This window comes from Colletes latitarsis, chromosome 10 (assembly GCF_051014445.1).
Source record: "Colletes latitarsis isolate SP2378_abdomen chromosome 10, iyColLati1, whole genome shotgun sequence".
Classification (NCBI taxonomy): Eukaryota; Metazoa; Arthropoda; class Insecta; order Hymenoptera; family Colletidae; genus Colletes; species Colletes latitarsis.
Window position 1 is genome coordinate 24,965,029 of NC_135143.1, and position 15,960 is coordinate 24,980,988.

General features: G+C 44.2%; 1 protein-coding gene across 30 annotated transcripts in view; it reads right to left on the bottom strand.

The window, feature by feature from the left end:
* Trol (terribly reduced optic lobes) overlaps positions 1-15,960 on the bottom strand; it is a 154,037-nt gene that overhangs the window by 32,385 nt on the left and 105,692 nt on the right. For 20 of the 30 annotated variants that reach the window (XR_013080464.1, XR_013080466.1, XR_013080463.1 and 17 more), the window contains 8 exons: positions 13,832-13,945; positions 13,420-13,533; positions 11,450-11,557; positions 5,580-5,696; positions 3,927-4,076; positions 3,097-3,246; positions 2,364-2,474; positions 1,400-1,513 (listed from right to left, as the gene is read on the bottom strand). Coding sequence is in view for 3 of the 30 variants with exons in the window: in XM_076774981.1 (XP_076631096.1) it covers positions 1,400-1,513; positions 2,364-2,474; positions 3,097-3,246; positions 3,927-4,076; positions 5,580-5,696; positions 11,450-11,557; positions 13,420-13,533; positions 13,832-13,945 (978 nt within the window). In the remaining 27 variants the exon portion in view is untranslated. The remainder of the gene's footprint in view (positions 1-1,399; positions 1,514-2,363; positions 2,475-3,096; positions 3,247-3,926; positions 4,077-5,579; positions 5,697-11,449; positions 11,558-13,419; positions 13,534-13,831; positions 13,946-15,960) is intronic. The other 10 variants (XR_013080473.1, XR_013080487.1, XR_013080481.1 and 7 more) reach the window with 7 other exon arrangements.

A 15,960-nucleotide genomic window follows, 5' to 3' on the forward strand; every position in this document is an offset into this window, starting at 1 on the left:
GAACTACAACGCTATTTCTATCGCGGTTTATTTTCTGCGCGAAAAAAAAAAACGAGCAATACGGTTCTTCGATCCAACTTAAAAAATAAGTCGATTTATTCTTCGTTCGATTCTACGTTGCTTCCAACTTTTACTAGTAATTACTAGTAATTTGTATGATTGGTTCGAGAGTATTGGAAATTTTATTCCATGGGGAAATTGCAATGATCGAATGCGTGGGCGGATGGCAAAGGAATCGAGCGTTTCTTTTTGTTTAAATAGAGGCTATTTGAGTATGTATCGTTGAAAAAAGAGGGAATGTTCGCTGTAGGATCAAAGCAGGCTTGAAGATTCCGTCTTTTCCCGTCTATCGCGTTGCCCTTCATGCGAGAGTATCCGAAAAAGACTGGTTGGAGGGAGAGATACGTCGAAACTCGTAGCGAGAATAATTCATCAGCCGCGTGTTAGACTTAACCGAAGAAATTACGCGTGAACGGGAAACGGGAGAACCGCGAAAATGAGAAAAAAGAGAGAGAGAGGGCGGGGGGAACAGGCAGAAAGATAGGCAGATAAAAGGTCGTCGAGAATGAAAAAAAAGAACGGCCATTTGAGCGATGGCTGATTCGCGCTGCACGTCGAACCCTCGATCAGAGGTCTTTTGATTCAAAAGTTGCTCGAGGAAAATTTCTTCGAGTTTCCGGTGTCATAAATATACGTGGCCTTTCGATCGTGGAAGGACAATCGTAGAAATACTTTCGAAGACTGATCACAATTAATTTTTCATTCAAGTTCAGGGCCCGTTTACGGAATATCGATATTCCGATAATGAAATTAATCGTGTTCGAATCGAGTTGTATCAATTATCCATGACTATTTCGCGGCTCGAAAATTATTCAAGAACCGTTTAATCAACTTTTCAACGAGGGTGGAAAGACCCATCCAACTCTTGATTGTCAATATTCTCACTGATCTATCACTATCGAATATAAAATTAGTGTTGAGAAAGATTCGGAATCTCTCAGTCAAAACCACCACGATCGATTTATCGATTTATAGATTCTGTAGCCAGTCTTACACGAATACGTGCTAGTTTATTCTATAATGAATGACTGTTTTCTCGGTTAGTTAGCCGAAGATCGATGTCACTGAGGTCTGTTCTTCGTTTACGAAGGTCTCGTATTTTCATATTGAGAACCACTGCGTCCAGGAGACCTCGATAGACTCCTCTCGTTGTGAAAGCCCGAAGATCAATCTGTCCACGATCGAGACCTACGATAAATCCAGCCCGCTAGAAACTGAAACCAATCAGGGACCGTCCTTCTATGGTTCGACGTGGAATGCAAATCCGTTCTTAATAAAGAGTACAAAGAAAGACAGAGAGAAAAACGAGAGAGATAGAGAGAGAAATAAATGATCGTACGGCAATTGATCTCGTCCGAGCCGTCCAAACAATGCGGCTGACCGTCGCAACGTCTCTTACTGTTGAGGCACAATCCGTCGTCGCATCGAAACATTCCAGCCGGACATTCGCTCACTACAACGTGATCCCCAAATGGCCAGGTGGTTCTCCGTTACAACATCGTGCATTAATGCGAAATAAGGGATGCAGGGGACGGGGAGAGGGGCAGAAATGGCCTTAACAGCGGGGTATGCGCGTCCCTTTCGGCTGATTTCATCGATGGATTCGAAAAGTGTAATTCGTGCCAAGGTAGGCGGGTCAAAACGACGCGTATCGTTGAAAGGGACGTTCAACCCTTCTACCACCCTTGCCTCGGGCTCCTTTGCGTGCACGTTGGTCCGTCCAATCCAGAGATTCCAAAAGAATACTCACATGTTTGCTCCGAGTTGTCGCAACAAGCGTGGCACAAAAACAACGCATGCGTCCGAAATTTTATTGTTACACAGAAATACGCATGCAGATACGTGCGTCAACGCGGCTCAACAATGACTCTCGCGACACAGACACAGCGATTCCCGACGAGAGTATGCGATGATACGTGCAAAACGAATGATGGAAACGAGATTCGAGACGAACGACGCAGGAACGGGTGCAAGGATCGGGAAACGATAGTGAATTGGTCGCTGCCAGGGTTGTTTTCGTAAAAAATGTGACGTGCGCTGTTAAGTCGTTCAAAGGTTAATGAAATAGTCGAATGACCATGGATAATGAATGCCCATCGTTAATTGATGTATTATTTTAACGAGCGAATCTTGTGTCGGTCGAACATCGTCAAACACCGTGAAACGTTTCGAGAAAGAGAATGGCCAATCGAAATTGTTTGATCTCGAAACAATTTATGAAACCATTCGTACAGAGAAAGGAGAGGGTGGGCGGCCAATTTTCGTCACGTAAGGGATATAGGTCAGGTAGGACACATAGTTACCACATCCAGTCTCGTCAGATCCATCGACACAGTGGATCGTGTCATCGCATCTCTCGTTTTCTGCTATGCATTCACCACTGGCACATTTCCATTCGGCTGGTGAACAGACCCCTTGGCGGTACGAACACGTGTAAAGCACACGAAAAATGCGTTAACGTTGCGGGTTTCGAATTTCAAGGATTTTTCGGGGGGGTGAGTGGGGGGGAGGTAGTTCCAATCGACTTTGTTCAACTTCTCCACCAACGCGGGCTATTTTCTCCGCAATTTAAACGAGGAAGTCGATTGGTAAGAATTGCTGGCTACAAATGAGAGAGGGCTGGCGGGGAGATGGACATGGTATTCTAGGTCACTCCGAAGCGTCGGTTCTATTCTCGAGCGTACTCTTTGTCGTGGTCCTGCCCAATCTACAAAGTCTAGATATAAACTTCTCTAAATCTAGGTTCAAACTAGCTTAGATTCTCCGCGTGCAAACTAATCCATGCCTTTTGATTAAAATCTCGATCTTTGTGCCCAGATCTACCTTCAAACGTCTCAAACTAATTAGACTCGATTCTCGTCCAGGTCCAGATCTAAGTTTTACCTTGTCCAAGTATACAAAGAGGCGTTTTTATAAACTGTTTACCTGGGTGAACGCCGTGTTAAAATTTGAATAAAATTTCGTTCAACTTTGTCTTATTCCTGATAGTCTCTGGATCTCCCGAGTGACCTTGAAAGGAGCGAATGAAGCTCTTACCACAACCACGTTCGTCACTGCCGTCGAGACAATCGAAGACATTGTCGCATTTGCGCCGAAGTAGAACGCACATGCCGTCATCGCAACGCATTTCCCTGCTCGGATCGCATTCCCTCGGGCTCTTGGTCGGCAAGCCTGGCCAGTGCTGATCTGAACGTACATACACAGACAAGGCGCACTGCAAGCTACTTCAAACAAAGCGTTCCAGCGGGGTACAAACGTGGAAAATGCTTCGACGACGGGGAGAACGACTTTCGGAAGTTTAACGAAAACGAGATTTCTTCTATCAAGCTAATGAATTAATTAGGGCCGAGTCTCCTTGCAACCAGCGTCGTCGTCCCCGTCGCGAAGTGCTAGCCAAACAATAAAGTTTTTTTTTACCTACGTCGACTTCAGCGCGTCCGAAATATCAGAGGGACGCGTAAACTCGTTTCTTTGAGGTGCATTAAGTCGTGCATCGTACAGAGAAAGGGAGCACAGATGGAGAGGAGTCGTACACAGTCGAAAGCAGAATTGCAAAATGTGCGGTAAAAGTCTCACCGGTGTGTCGAGAGCAAAGTTCTGTCGTTCGACATTTCGATTAAAGCAGCATTTGTGACTCGATCGCTGGCACTTTGGTCTCGACCCAACGTTCCTCAATTGTCAACAAATGTGCCCTCGATGGACGAAACTCCCTGAACCGATGCGACAATTATCGAACGAGTCGATCGAGATACGCGACGACATGTATTCGATTCGACACCGATCGAGGAGTTTCGTCCGCGCGATGGCCATTGGCGCATCCACGAAAAGAAATGAAAGAAAATGAAAATGGGGAAAAATAGGCGTACTGGTAGGCTGAGTGGCGTGTGTAATGGTTTCGTTTGCGCAATCTTCGTCGCTGCGATCTGGACAGTCCGGATGGCCGTCGCACCTGTAGACACCCTCGATGCACTTGTTTCCGGTGAGGCATTTGAACTGGGTGGGCGTGCATTTCCGTTCTGTTTGTTTTGTGTTGCGGTCGTTTGTATCGCAGCGGGAATATATATATGCGCAGAGAACACACATTTATGTACAGATACGTCGACGGTGAACGCTGGTGAAAAGCGGATAATTATTCGTTCAGGGAACTCGGTCTTGCCAGTCCAAGAAGGATATCGAACGAAAACTTGGTCTCCGATATATCGTTGAAAGAGTTTTAATTCTCAGAGATTTAAGTTCAAAGCTTGGGAGTTCAACTTCTACTTTAAATTGAACAATTAAATAATCGAATATTTTATATATTCAACGAGTATTCATAGACTTGCATTAGAACTAAGACTAGTACTAGGCAATTTATTCAAATATTTCGAATATACAACTGTGCAACATAACTCTCTCTCTCGAGAGAGAAGTTGGATCCTTCTAAAGAGACCAAAGTTTTATCGCTTTATTTAGAAAAGATACGAATATTGCGTTCCTTCTTCGATTCTGGGTTACCTCGTCGCCTCAACGGAGCATAATTATTCTATAATCAAGTGGTGAGGGGGGGGGGGGGGTAAGGGAGGACGATTTCTGGACTTATTTTTCTCATCACGAAAGCTGGAAGCTCGAACAATGAAAGCGTTCGATGAACAACGGTACAAAAGCTTTTGCTTTTTACAAATTGGTAGGAACGACCGTTCTAAAAGGATACATTTAAAAGGCACAGAGCTTCGTATTACGCAAGTTTGGTTGCCTGCGACTTTATCGTTTGACGTGGGATTGATAATGTACTTGGGAAGAGCGAGTAATATATACAATCAATGATCAATTGGAGGTGTGAAGGTTTAAATGGTGAAGCTATCAATATACAAGTACAGCGATGACGGGCGACAAAAGCTTTAACGCTGTTTATTTGTCTGAAAAGGCTAATTAATTTCATTGTTATTCGCGTGTCTCTGCTTTAATCTTGTTTTTGATTCGATACAATAAACGGGCATCAACCTATATTCTGGGGAATCAAGAGTAGAATAACAATCCCTTCTGATTCAACAATTACTTCATTTTCCATTTATTATCTTCGTTAATTACGGGGTTGCTCGTTTGCAGTGATATAGCCTTCCATATCTCAGACGTCGAAATAAATCTATTTTCGAGTGTCGCAGGAAAATAACATCGCGTTTGCACCGATATAAGGACAATTTTTAGAAGCGTTAGACCCAAGTTTAAAGAACGTTTCCACGATTATTCATTTTACGATAGAAACAAATTTCAACTTTTCCGCGCGACTGTCGTTCGCTTCACATTTTCGACGCGTTAAAACTTTCGTCGACGTGGATCCAGCTGCGAGCAAAGTCGCGCAGAGGACCCAACGAGTCCGGGGTTATTTGGCAAGCAGAAGCAAGGATCATCGGTGCCGGAGACTCCGCGGAGTAATCTAGTTTTGTAAAGGTTCGCGCGACTGTTTTTAATGAAAACAGATAATCTCACGAGGGGGTCCCTGGCACAGAGAGACCCGAGACGAAACGTAAGTGGTTATATACCGCAGTGAAGCTCGTCTTCTGCCCTCGGGCAGTTGTCGAATCCGTCGCAAACCGTGCTCTCCGGTATGCAAGAGCCGTCGCTGCAGGTGAAGTCCGAAGAAGGGCACGGGGCCAAATCTATGGGGCGCCACCGGCAAAAACAAACAGCCTGTTTCGTGAACCCTATCGCCTCGAGCTCCAGCTCTTCAGGACTCGTTGATCCTCTTTCAAGGTCGACGGGAAGTCTGATCGCGAAAAGCTCGAGCCGAGGCGGAGATTTGTTATGTACAAGCTATCCACGTGGGAACACATTTAAAGCGACATGGGACGTTGATGCACTGAAAGCAGTTATTATGGTGAATGACGTGGCATACTGTGAATCTGCGATACTCTCGCTAGCAGAACAACCGTTAATCCTGCAGCGCTGAACGAACGTGGTCGAGACTAAATCACTAAAATATCAAGTTTGCAATTACTTTTAAAACGTTCGTACTTGGATTCGATTCAATTTACAAATGTACGTAGACCAAGAAAAATTACTACAGTGGGAGAGAAACTCTGACGTAGAGAGTTTACTATCGTGTTTACTTTGTGAACTGAAAATACAGAATGGTCTGTGCATCTTGAAAGTCCAGGTATCTTTTAAATCTATTAAATTTTGAACAGTCGACACGGAGTCCTTTTTCTGGGAAGTGGTACGTGACCTTTTGCCTCCATTCAAAATTTACTTAAAAAGTTTGGGGGGAAACTTGGACCGTGTTCGCGTGTGCGTTCGCAACAGCATGGAAGGCCAGTTGCTAAATAGTGCATATTCAGCATTCCAGGACCAACGATTACGCGCAATTAAGCGAGTATTTCTCTGCCGGGGCATCCGCAGCTCACAGCACACGACTCCTCGACCACGGTGGAACTTTTTACACGGGATTCCTTCGAAGCTGACTAACACTTAAAGCGATCTGAAGAAGCCCCTCGAAGGTAAACGTTAGAATATTCTATGGATTATGTACAGGTGTTCGGTATAGAGTGAACGTGTAACTTTTTGTTGTGTCTGTTTGATGCTAACTAAGAAAGATCCTCGACGCTTCACGAGGAAAAGTAATAGAGTACCACACGTTTTAGTCGAACGTTTAATTCTTGTATTAAACGATAACCGATTTCACTGATCGAGTACTGACAAACCGATCGCGTTGTTGTCCATGTTACGTAGAACAGTCCATTACTTTGGTCGCGAACCTTTCCGAAGGATCAAAAAGTTTTTGTGTCTTTCTATGCATTCACAATTTCGACTTTGCAGCTTCTTCTGGAGACACGAAGGTTACATGGAAATCATTGCTATTCCAGAAGAAGAGAAAAAAGACTGCAACAACGGTATTTAGCGAATGCATAGAAAACGCGTCGTCCAGCAGTCGGCCTGCAGACGATCTAAAAACACAACCCCTAAAAGTACGTTCATTGTCTTCCCTTCAAGGCCTTTGTACAGCACAAATAGACGTCACAAGGTAAAAGTTTCGACACATAGATCTTCTTCGTCCAACGACATCCGGTCGTATCGAAGCCACCACTTTATACAGCAGGTACCAACGTCTTTGGAAGCGAACATAATCCCAGATTTCGTCGCCGTTCGTCGCGAGGCTTTGTCGATCAGAGTCTGACGATCCCACGAATGGAGAAGCTAGTCTGTACAGCGGAAACGTTCGACAGTGGACACCAACGACCAGTTCACGCAGCTTTTCTCTACCTTTTGTTCTGCATCTGGCCTCGTCCGATCCGTCCTGACAGTCTCTAACGCCGTCGCAGACGAGGTTGATACCGATGCAAGTCTCAAAGTCGCAAAGGAACTCTAACTTCCCGCAGGTCACCGACTGTCTTCTAGTTTCCTTTTCCTTTCTCAATTTGTTTTCCACGATTAGACGATAGTAATAGCCACAGTCAATTTCGTCGCTGGCATCCGTACAATCCACGATCCCGTCGCACACCATTTCCTGCGGGATGCAGGTGTCGATTTCGCAATAGAAAAACAACTCGCCGCATATAGAATCATCCGTGGTGGAAGATCTTTCCACGTAACTCTTGGTAGACGTTTCTTCGGACGTCGTATCCGGGTCCACGGCGGTCGTCTTGCCTCTCTTCTCGGACCTCCAGGTCAGAAAAAAGTCCTCGGTGGTAGAGAAATCCGTGGACACCGTGTTTTCCAACGTGGAGGACGACATCCGTTCCTCGGTTTCGTTTCCCTCGCGATCCACCGTCTCCTTCGACAGGAACTCTTTCACGTTTTCCGTCGACAAGGAGTAGGTGGTAGACTCTTCGAAGATCGGAGCTCGAGTGGTGTATGTAAATTCGGGGCTCAACCACGTCTGCTCGAAGCTGATCGTTGTTTCGCGTTGCATGGGCGTAGTAGACTGTACGTCCGTCTGATTTCTGCGACGATTCTCTTTCTCTTTCCTCCTGCCTTTCTTGCGTTTCTTGCCATCCTTTGGCCTCTTCTTGCCAGCCTTGGGCTTGCTCGTGCTAGGATCGGTGACGAATTCTACCAGATCCGTGGACTCCGTCCCTCTGGTCGGTTTGACGCTGTACCAGGGAGCTTCGCTTCGTTTCTCGTCGGAATTAAACACGACATTTTCTTCGGAGCCGATCAATCCCGAATCGATTTTCTCGACGCTTTTCAGGATCTCGTTCTTCTTGTTTTTCATCGCGTACTTTTTCCAAAATGCAGCACACTTGGACGTGCATCTGTCGACCTCGGTTTTTAACGTCTGCTCCGCGAGCATCGAAGAGTTCTTTGGACTTTCGTTGGAAAGTCTACTCTTGCTGAGCAGATTCGCGTCGACCTTGGAGTTCCACGAGTTGGATTCGTACAATACGTTCTCCACTTGGACGGACAAGTTAGAGTCGTCGATGGACTCTTTGCTGACTGAATTCTTCTTGGAGTCCTCGATCGCATTATCAACTGGCGTTTCGTCCCACGGACATGGCTCTTCGGACTCTTTTTCCAAATTTAGTTCCGTCGTTGATTCTTCGATGCTCGTCGTACTTTCAGTCCGGTCTTCTTTAGAGAATATTTCGATCTTCGACACGTTCGATTTATCCTCCTCTGAACTGGGTTTTGTAGAGTTTTCTTCAACGACGGTCGTCGAATTGTTATCGTCACCTTCGGAGAATTCGGTTGTTGATTTTTCAGTCCAATCGTCGATGATAGTATTTTCTCTTGAATTCCACCTTATAGTTTCGTCGGTGTAACCACCTTCCGAAGTTTTACTAAAGTTCTCCGTGTTTCTCTCCAGCTTTTCTTCGTAAACAATTTCATTCTCCGAGGAATCAGGACTAACCGAAGAAGAGAATACGTTCGATGTGGTCGAAGTGTCGATTTTTGGCGTCGTTCTCAATTTTTTAAGATGCTTCTCGTAGTATTCCTTGAACAACGAGCCAGGCTCGGGCTCAGATTTCTGTGTGCTTGGTTTCCCTTCGTCATCGTCCATCGTCGACGTGGTCGACGAAAAGTCTGCGGTGAACGAAATCCAAGGACTCGTAGTAATCTTGTTCCTGGAAACCTGGACCAAAGCATCAGAATTTCTATCGTTCTTCGAGTACTTTTTCGGATGCTTTCTCCTCTTTTTGCCGCGTGAATTTTTCACGTTGGTGTCGTTGGATTTTCTAGTCTTCTTGAACAGACGTTGAAATTTTTTATCTTCTCGATCCATCGTTTTTAAGATCGTTCCCGACAAAATGTTCGAAATCTTCGACTTCGACGTCCTCTCTGCCAATTCGGGAAAAGCTTCCTCGATCGAATTGACGATCACATTCTCGTTAAGAATATAATAGGGTTCGGGTTCCTTGGTGATATTTTTCGGAGACGAATCGTGATCGATCCTATTTCGCGAACTTCCCTCTTGTTTCTTTCTTCCTCGCTTCTTTGCATGGCTAACCGAATCCTGTTCGATGGTCGACTTCCCATAATTCTTCTTTCTCCCGTCTGGCCTCGAGGTATTAAACTTCCTCGCGAATCGTTCATCGTTGTACACGTACCGCCACGTATATTTCTCTACGATGACGATGATCGCGATGAATGATCGGGACACTTGGCCCCTTTTGCTTCGGTTGAGTGGAAAAACGAGCAAAACAGACGCGTCATCGCGACGTAAATCCTGCTCTCGTCCCGGCGAGAGGAAGAAGAAGAAGTGGCCATTCGAGGAGGCCTAGGGTGAAAAATGGCGAATGGAGGGAAACGAACAGAGTCGTGGAGTGATGGATCAACGATCGATCGAAGCTGTTTTTCGTTATACAGTAAAATTGAAGATCAAATATGCCAGATAATTGGGCTATATCTACATATGAAGTGATAAAAAGGAAGAATATAATCACAGACGAAGCATACGAGTGGACCTTACATTTAATGTATTTTTTCGACCCATTTTTCTGCCCCAATACAATTTTCGTGTCCCTCGCAACATTACCGACAGGTTACAGAAATAAACAGAAAGTGAAACAGAAAATGAAATTAGAGAAATATTTCTGGCCACAGATACTTTCGGTAATGAATTTTTTTTCTCGAAAGTACGTAGAATTTCGGGGATATGTGTATTCACCAAAAATTATTATAATTGATCCCCGCAACTAAAAATAATTTTTTGAAAATGATTTGAAATTTTTTAATTTCACCGAAAAACTTCACAACTTCTCGAATTTTTTTCTCGAAAGTGGGTAGGATTTCCAGGGTATGTGTATTCACCAAAAATTATTGTAATTGACCCCAGTAACCGAAAATAATTTTTCAAGAACGATTTGAAATTTTTTTTTCGCAACAAAATTTTGATTTTTCTTAAAAATTCTTTTTTGATTTTTAATAAACACAACTGAGGCCGGATAATCGGAATTGTACTGTACACTGATCGTAAATAAAATTTCTTGTTTCGATATTTGCGATATTTTCTTATTTCTTTCGGTAGAGTTTGGGAATTTTTAAGTAATTTTGTAACGGTTACAAAGAAATCTGAATCTAGAGTCTCTACTAATAATTTGTTTTTCCTTTTACGTTTCGTGTTCAGTTTTGATCCCGATCGTATGCCAAACACTATTTATTCCTGGGTATATTCTGCCTGTATAGACATTAACTCTTGTACAAATCGAGTACGGAATAAACTCACGTTACAGCGATATAGTATTACAAAATAACATCGCATTGAAACTGAGCGAAGGAAAATTACACAGTATTCAAGTTTGCTTTGTACTTGGTCGGTTATTTGGAAATGAAATGCAAAACATTTGTGTCTCTATTGCTGCTGGTGTCGGTATTGAGGATTTTAATCTGTTACGATCAGCGTTGCTCAAAACGACCTCATGCCATATGAATACAGGTTATTTTGGAGAGTGGATGGAACCTAAGGGAATTGGACGCTTATACATCTATTAAAGTAATTACAATTCACACAAATAATTTCTGTTTCACGTACGATTTTAAATATTCAACTTTAATCGATAATGGTGGAATGGCCAATGAAAATATTCACTTCTAAATAAATTGTGTATCTAATTCCAATCCACTCTTTCGTGATTGCTTCTTCCTCTTCCTCTTCCCTAAGTCTTAAGTATCTGCGAACTCTTTAAAACGAAACCTTTGAAATTCCATTGCCAGACAATCGATAAGGGGAGCAGCGTCGGCTCAACCAGCCCCACTAAAATCACTGTCGACTTTCGATCTCAGAAACAATTATCCCGTTTTTCCTTTCAACGACGATTTCAAATATAATTAACGTCACCGCGATCGTGTCGATCAATTATAGCGGCGGCGTCCCGATTCTCGAGACTACGTAACACAGTGTTTATAAGACTATCTACGTGTGTGCGTGTAGGTGTTAGTGTAGGGAACGAGTAGATGGTGTGAATGGCATAATTACCGCAGTCCCTCTCGTCAGAGCCATCAGAGCACTCCTCCATCCCGTTGCACTGCAACTCGTAACCGATGCACCGGCCATCCGTGCAGCGAAACTCAGCTTCTCCGCAACCTGCTCCACACACCACACTCATGCACATTTAACCCTTTAACCGGCAATTCTCTCAGGAGATACGGAACCGACCGATTTCCAAAGGAAAATATAAACGAACCGCGACGTCGCAACAAGTTGCAAGCGGCACGCTGTGCGTCGAGTAATTTTTAACACCTCGAACGACAGAGGATCGTTTAATCGCATCGAAGGCCGAGAAACCGAGGTCCGGTGTTTAATTTTATTAAAACAGAAATTGGGTTGAGCGATAAATTCGTCTAGGAACAAGCTTTATTATAAAATTAATGGCCTTCGTACGCTGATCCTCTTTTCTAGTTAAGCCTTCGCGCGATATAATTAGTTTCACATCGCGTGTCCAGGAATACCACAATTACGTCGATAAGTTTCAAGGAAGATCAACGATCTCTTTTGCAGTTCTACGTATCAAAATACTAATTCTGGGTTCGAGGCTGACTTCCTTCCAGGAATTCCTGGCAGGAATTTGACGGTCGAGACAATTTCTCGTACGCTTTGGCCACGACCAGCGTCGAATATCATGGATCGGGGACGTAATTTAGAACGCTAATAATTACGGTAGCCCTTTCTCGTCGATCGATCGCGCCATTAAAGGGTTAAAAGTGCAGCAAAGCCGCCCGCTGCTCGCAGGCAGCCCCTGTTCCGCGAATAATACACGCAGCGTCGGCTTACGGATTCAAGCGTCGTTTCTGACGTGTTCCTTCCCCTCTCGTCCGTGCGAAATCAGCCGTGCACTCATTATCGCGCTGTTCAGCGAAATGACGACAGAACCCGGCAGTGGGATCCTCCGTGAGTGATCAATGAAACGACCCGAGTCGCTTCGAGCGTCGTTCAAAATTAAACGAAAATCCGAACGAGCTTAAAAAGCTTCGAGATTAATATTAGATTAAATATAGTAATAGCCCTTCGTTGTTATAATAGTAAATTGCTGTATCTATACAGCGAACGACTATGGAAATTGCAACGTCCTGTCGTCCATTTTTTGGGAACCGTATTTTAAACAACATTCGAAGCGACATGGTATCGAGCTCGTCGTTAAACGGAATCGGGAAAGAACGTGAAACTCATTGGAGATGATGATTCTTGCGCGAGAAGAAAATTTGGCGAAGCGTGCCATGGCGGAAAATTGCACGGGGGAAAGAAGCCACTTCCGGGCGGTGTTCGGTCAGCATGGAAAATCGTAAATTGAACGTCGACGGAAACCGGATTCCGCCGATATTTTCATCGTGGATCGTACGGGTAGTACACATCGGGAGGTATAAAAAAAATTTTAAGGAATATTTGGATAAATTAAAAAATCGTTTCGATGAACTCCTCGAAATTGGCGAGATTAGAATCGATTCGCGATATCCATTAAGTTGTCCAGAGACGGATTCCAGCATCGAGGTAACTGAGGAGTCCGATCGAACGAGAAAAAGAGGAAGATGAACCGATCTGCGGGGGATAGAATTAACGTGGTTGGGATAAATGGCTGAAACGCAGCCAGAATCTCGCGTAGAAATGGTGTCCTCTGCTCGATGTCGGAATCTTTCGGACAACTTCACGAACAACGCGAATCAATCTCCATCAACTGGTTGCTCGTTGCTCGGAGCAACTTGTTGCTCTTACGGCGAGCGTGGGCGTCGAAGGGGAATTTCAAACGTTTGTCGCTGGCTCGATAGACCATAATTGATCAGAAATCCTGGGAATCGGCCGAGCACGTCTTCGACCAAACTAGCATCGCGAACAATCGTGGACGTGGATCGTAAATCGATCCTCTTGTTACTTAGGGTTTGCTCGAACCTATTGCTTGGGAATAAACAAAGTAAACTGTTCTCGAATCGGACCGGCAGAACAGGCTCACTTACCGCACTGGTTCTCGTCGTCTCCATTGCGACAGTCGGCGACGTGGTTGCACCTTTTGTCCATGCTCAGACAAGTCCCATCGATACACCGGAACTGATCGGAGCTGCACGTGGTCACTGAAAACACCGACAAGCAAAGCAGATCAATTCTCCAGAAACGGCTTGACCGGGGAACGAGACGTCAATTGGCACGTGTTCCCTTCGAAATCTAATTTGCATCTTCTGCGAGTACGTTCCTGCAACGCGTACAACGAAAAGGAACCGAAAGATCAGGTTGGGCCACGGGTGCTTGGACTGGACACTTTAATCTTCGTGCTGCGACAATTTCAAGATCGGAATATTTGTGAAAATCGTCCAAACACCCGTGACCCAGCGACGACGGAACGAAAAGAAACGTAAAATGAAAAAAAAATACCGCTGCAATTGAATTCGTCAGAACGATCCAAACAGTCCGAACGGCCGTCGCATCTTGCGCTCTGGCTGACGCAATCTCCGCTGGAGCACTCGAATTCGTCCGGTCGACACCGTGCTGTTTCACCGAGACGAAATAAAAACAAATAAACAAAATGACACCATAAACAGAAAACGATTGAAAAGTAAATTATAAATTAAAGAGCGTCGCGGGTCGACGGCGGGGCGCAACGATTAAAACTTGAGCGAAACCATTGTGAGAGAAATGAAAAAAAAAAGCGTTTAAAACATTTCAAAAGCTCAATGCTACAATCGAATTCAAATTTACGGGGCACCGCGAACGCGAAACAGCTGTAAACTTTTTAATTGTAATTTCATTGTGCGCGAGAACTTTCGTATTTTCTTTCGACGGGGTCAAACGAGGCACTAATGAATAGTTTAACGCGACAAAGACTAAATAAATTTTTGCTCTCAGACACACGAGGAAAGGAACTGTGTTGTGCAAACAGTTTTTATAAAGTTGCACGTTTCGAGACCCGATCGTGTTCCGATTATTAGAAATAAATAAACTTTTAATCGCGGTACGAACGACCGAACGGATTTTAATCTTAACTTTCGCGTCTCGTAATGCATATTTCTTGCAAAAATTCTAAATCTTCGTTTCCATGTCGTGAACTACCCTCGCGAGTGGATCTGGGTTAGGTCGTGCGTTCATAGATTCCTGTGTTCGCACTAAAATCAGGTGACCCGGAGTTCCGAAGAACACGAACGTGGCTAAAAAAGTTTCGCAAGAAAATTTTGTCCAATAAAAGTTTCCGACCCCGATCGAAACGAAAGCACGAGCAACGTTCGCGGTTTGGATTTCTAGGAAATGTTACGAGTGTCCGCGAAAATATTGCGCGTTTCAAAACCTTCATTTATCGTTACCACGTTTAAACTTGTTTTATCTTGGAACGATAAACCCATATAATTTACGGGAAAGAATGGTACTTTCTGGTCGGATTTCTTTACAATTTTATCGAAACGCTCGAGACTTAAAGGGTTTAATAAAACGAGGATTTATGACGCGCAATATTTCCAGGACCCATCTTAATAATACGAACGAAGTACCAGTACCAGATACCGGTACCTCCTGCGAATTGATCGGTGACCAGAGGCGAAACGGAGCCAGGAACGTCCGTTTATCGGTCGGCGCTTGTTCACAGGGGATAATTAGGCGGTCGGGCGATCGTAATGAATCAGATTATTCGCGCCGAGTTCCATTGCGCCTCGCCTTCGACGCGGCAAGGAAAGGAAATAAGATTCAAAAGAAACGATCGACTACGAGCTCTCGGGGCACCGTTCGATTAATTACTTGAGAAACAAGCGTCCATTATCGGGATCGAGCAGTATATTCTTCGACGAGCGATTACTCGGACGAATAACCGCCCGAAGAGCCTCCCCGTTTCATCCTGAAATCGAATCCTGCGCGTCGCTGCTGTTTCCTTTCCGCAGAAACGATTCCAGCCCTTCGACTCGCCATCTTTTCGTTTCTTCTAACACAAACGGTGTCCATCTTAACCTCACCACCTTATACACTTTATCATTTTCGTTCGAACGTTTGCTTATTCCATGGACTCTTTTTTCTCATCTATCCCTCTCGGATTTATGACGAAATTCGCCAGATATTAAAAAAGGAAGTTTTTCAAGAAAACAGAAAGAAATTTATATTATTGACAGTTTTCTGATCCTTGAAATTGCAAATTGATTTGTTTGTGACGAAATTCGCTAGATTTCTAAAATAAAAATGGAAAGCAAGTCTTCCAAGGAAACAGAATGTTTGTATTATTGACAGTTTTTTGATGCTTGAAATTGCAAATTGAGTCGTTTCTGATATTCGTTGGTTTACCGAGTACTTCTCTAGTTTCTTGGAAACGTAACGTGTGGTGTGGATAAGTGGGACACCCGGTACGTAATCGTTTCGCAGTAATACGTCAGGATTAAACTGGTCTTTCCGAGCGTTGAAAACGTTCAGAATGTTGAAACAAAATTAGTTTTCTCTGTTGTCGTGGCTCGTTCGATGGGCGTAATTTATCGAACAGGGGTTAGCGAGGGACACGCAGGATAATTCAGGATCCCCGCGTCATGGGAGAA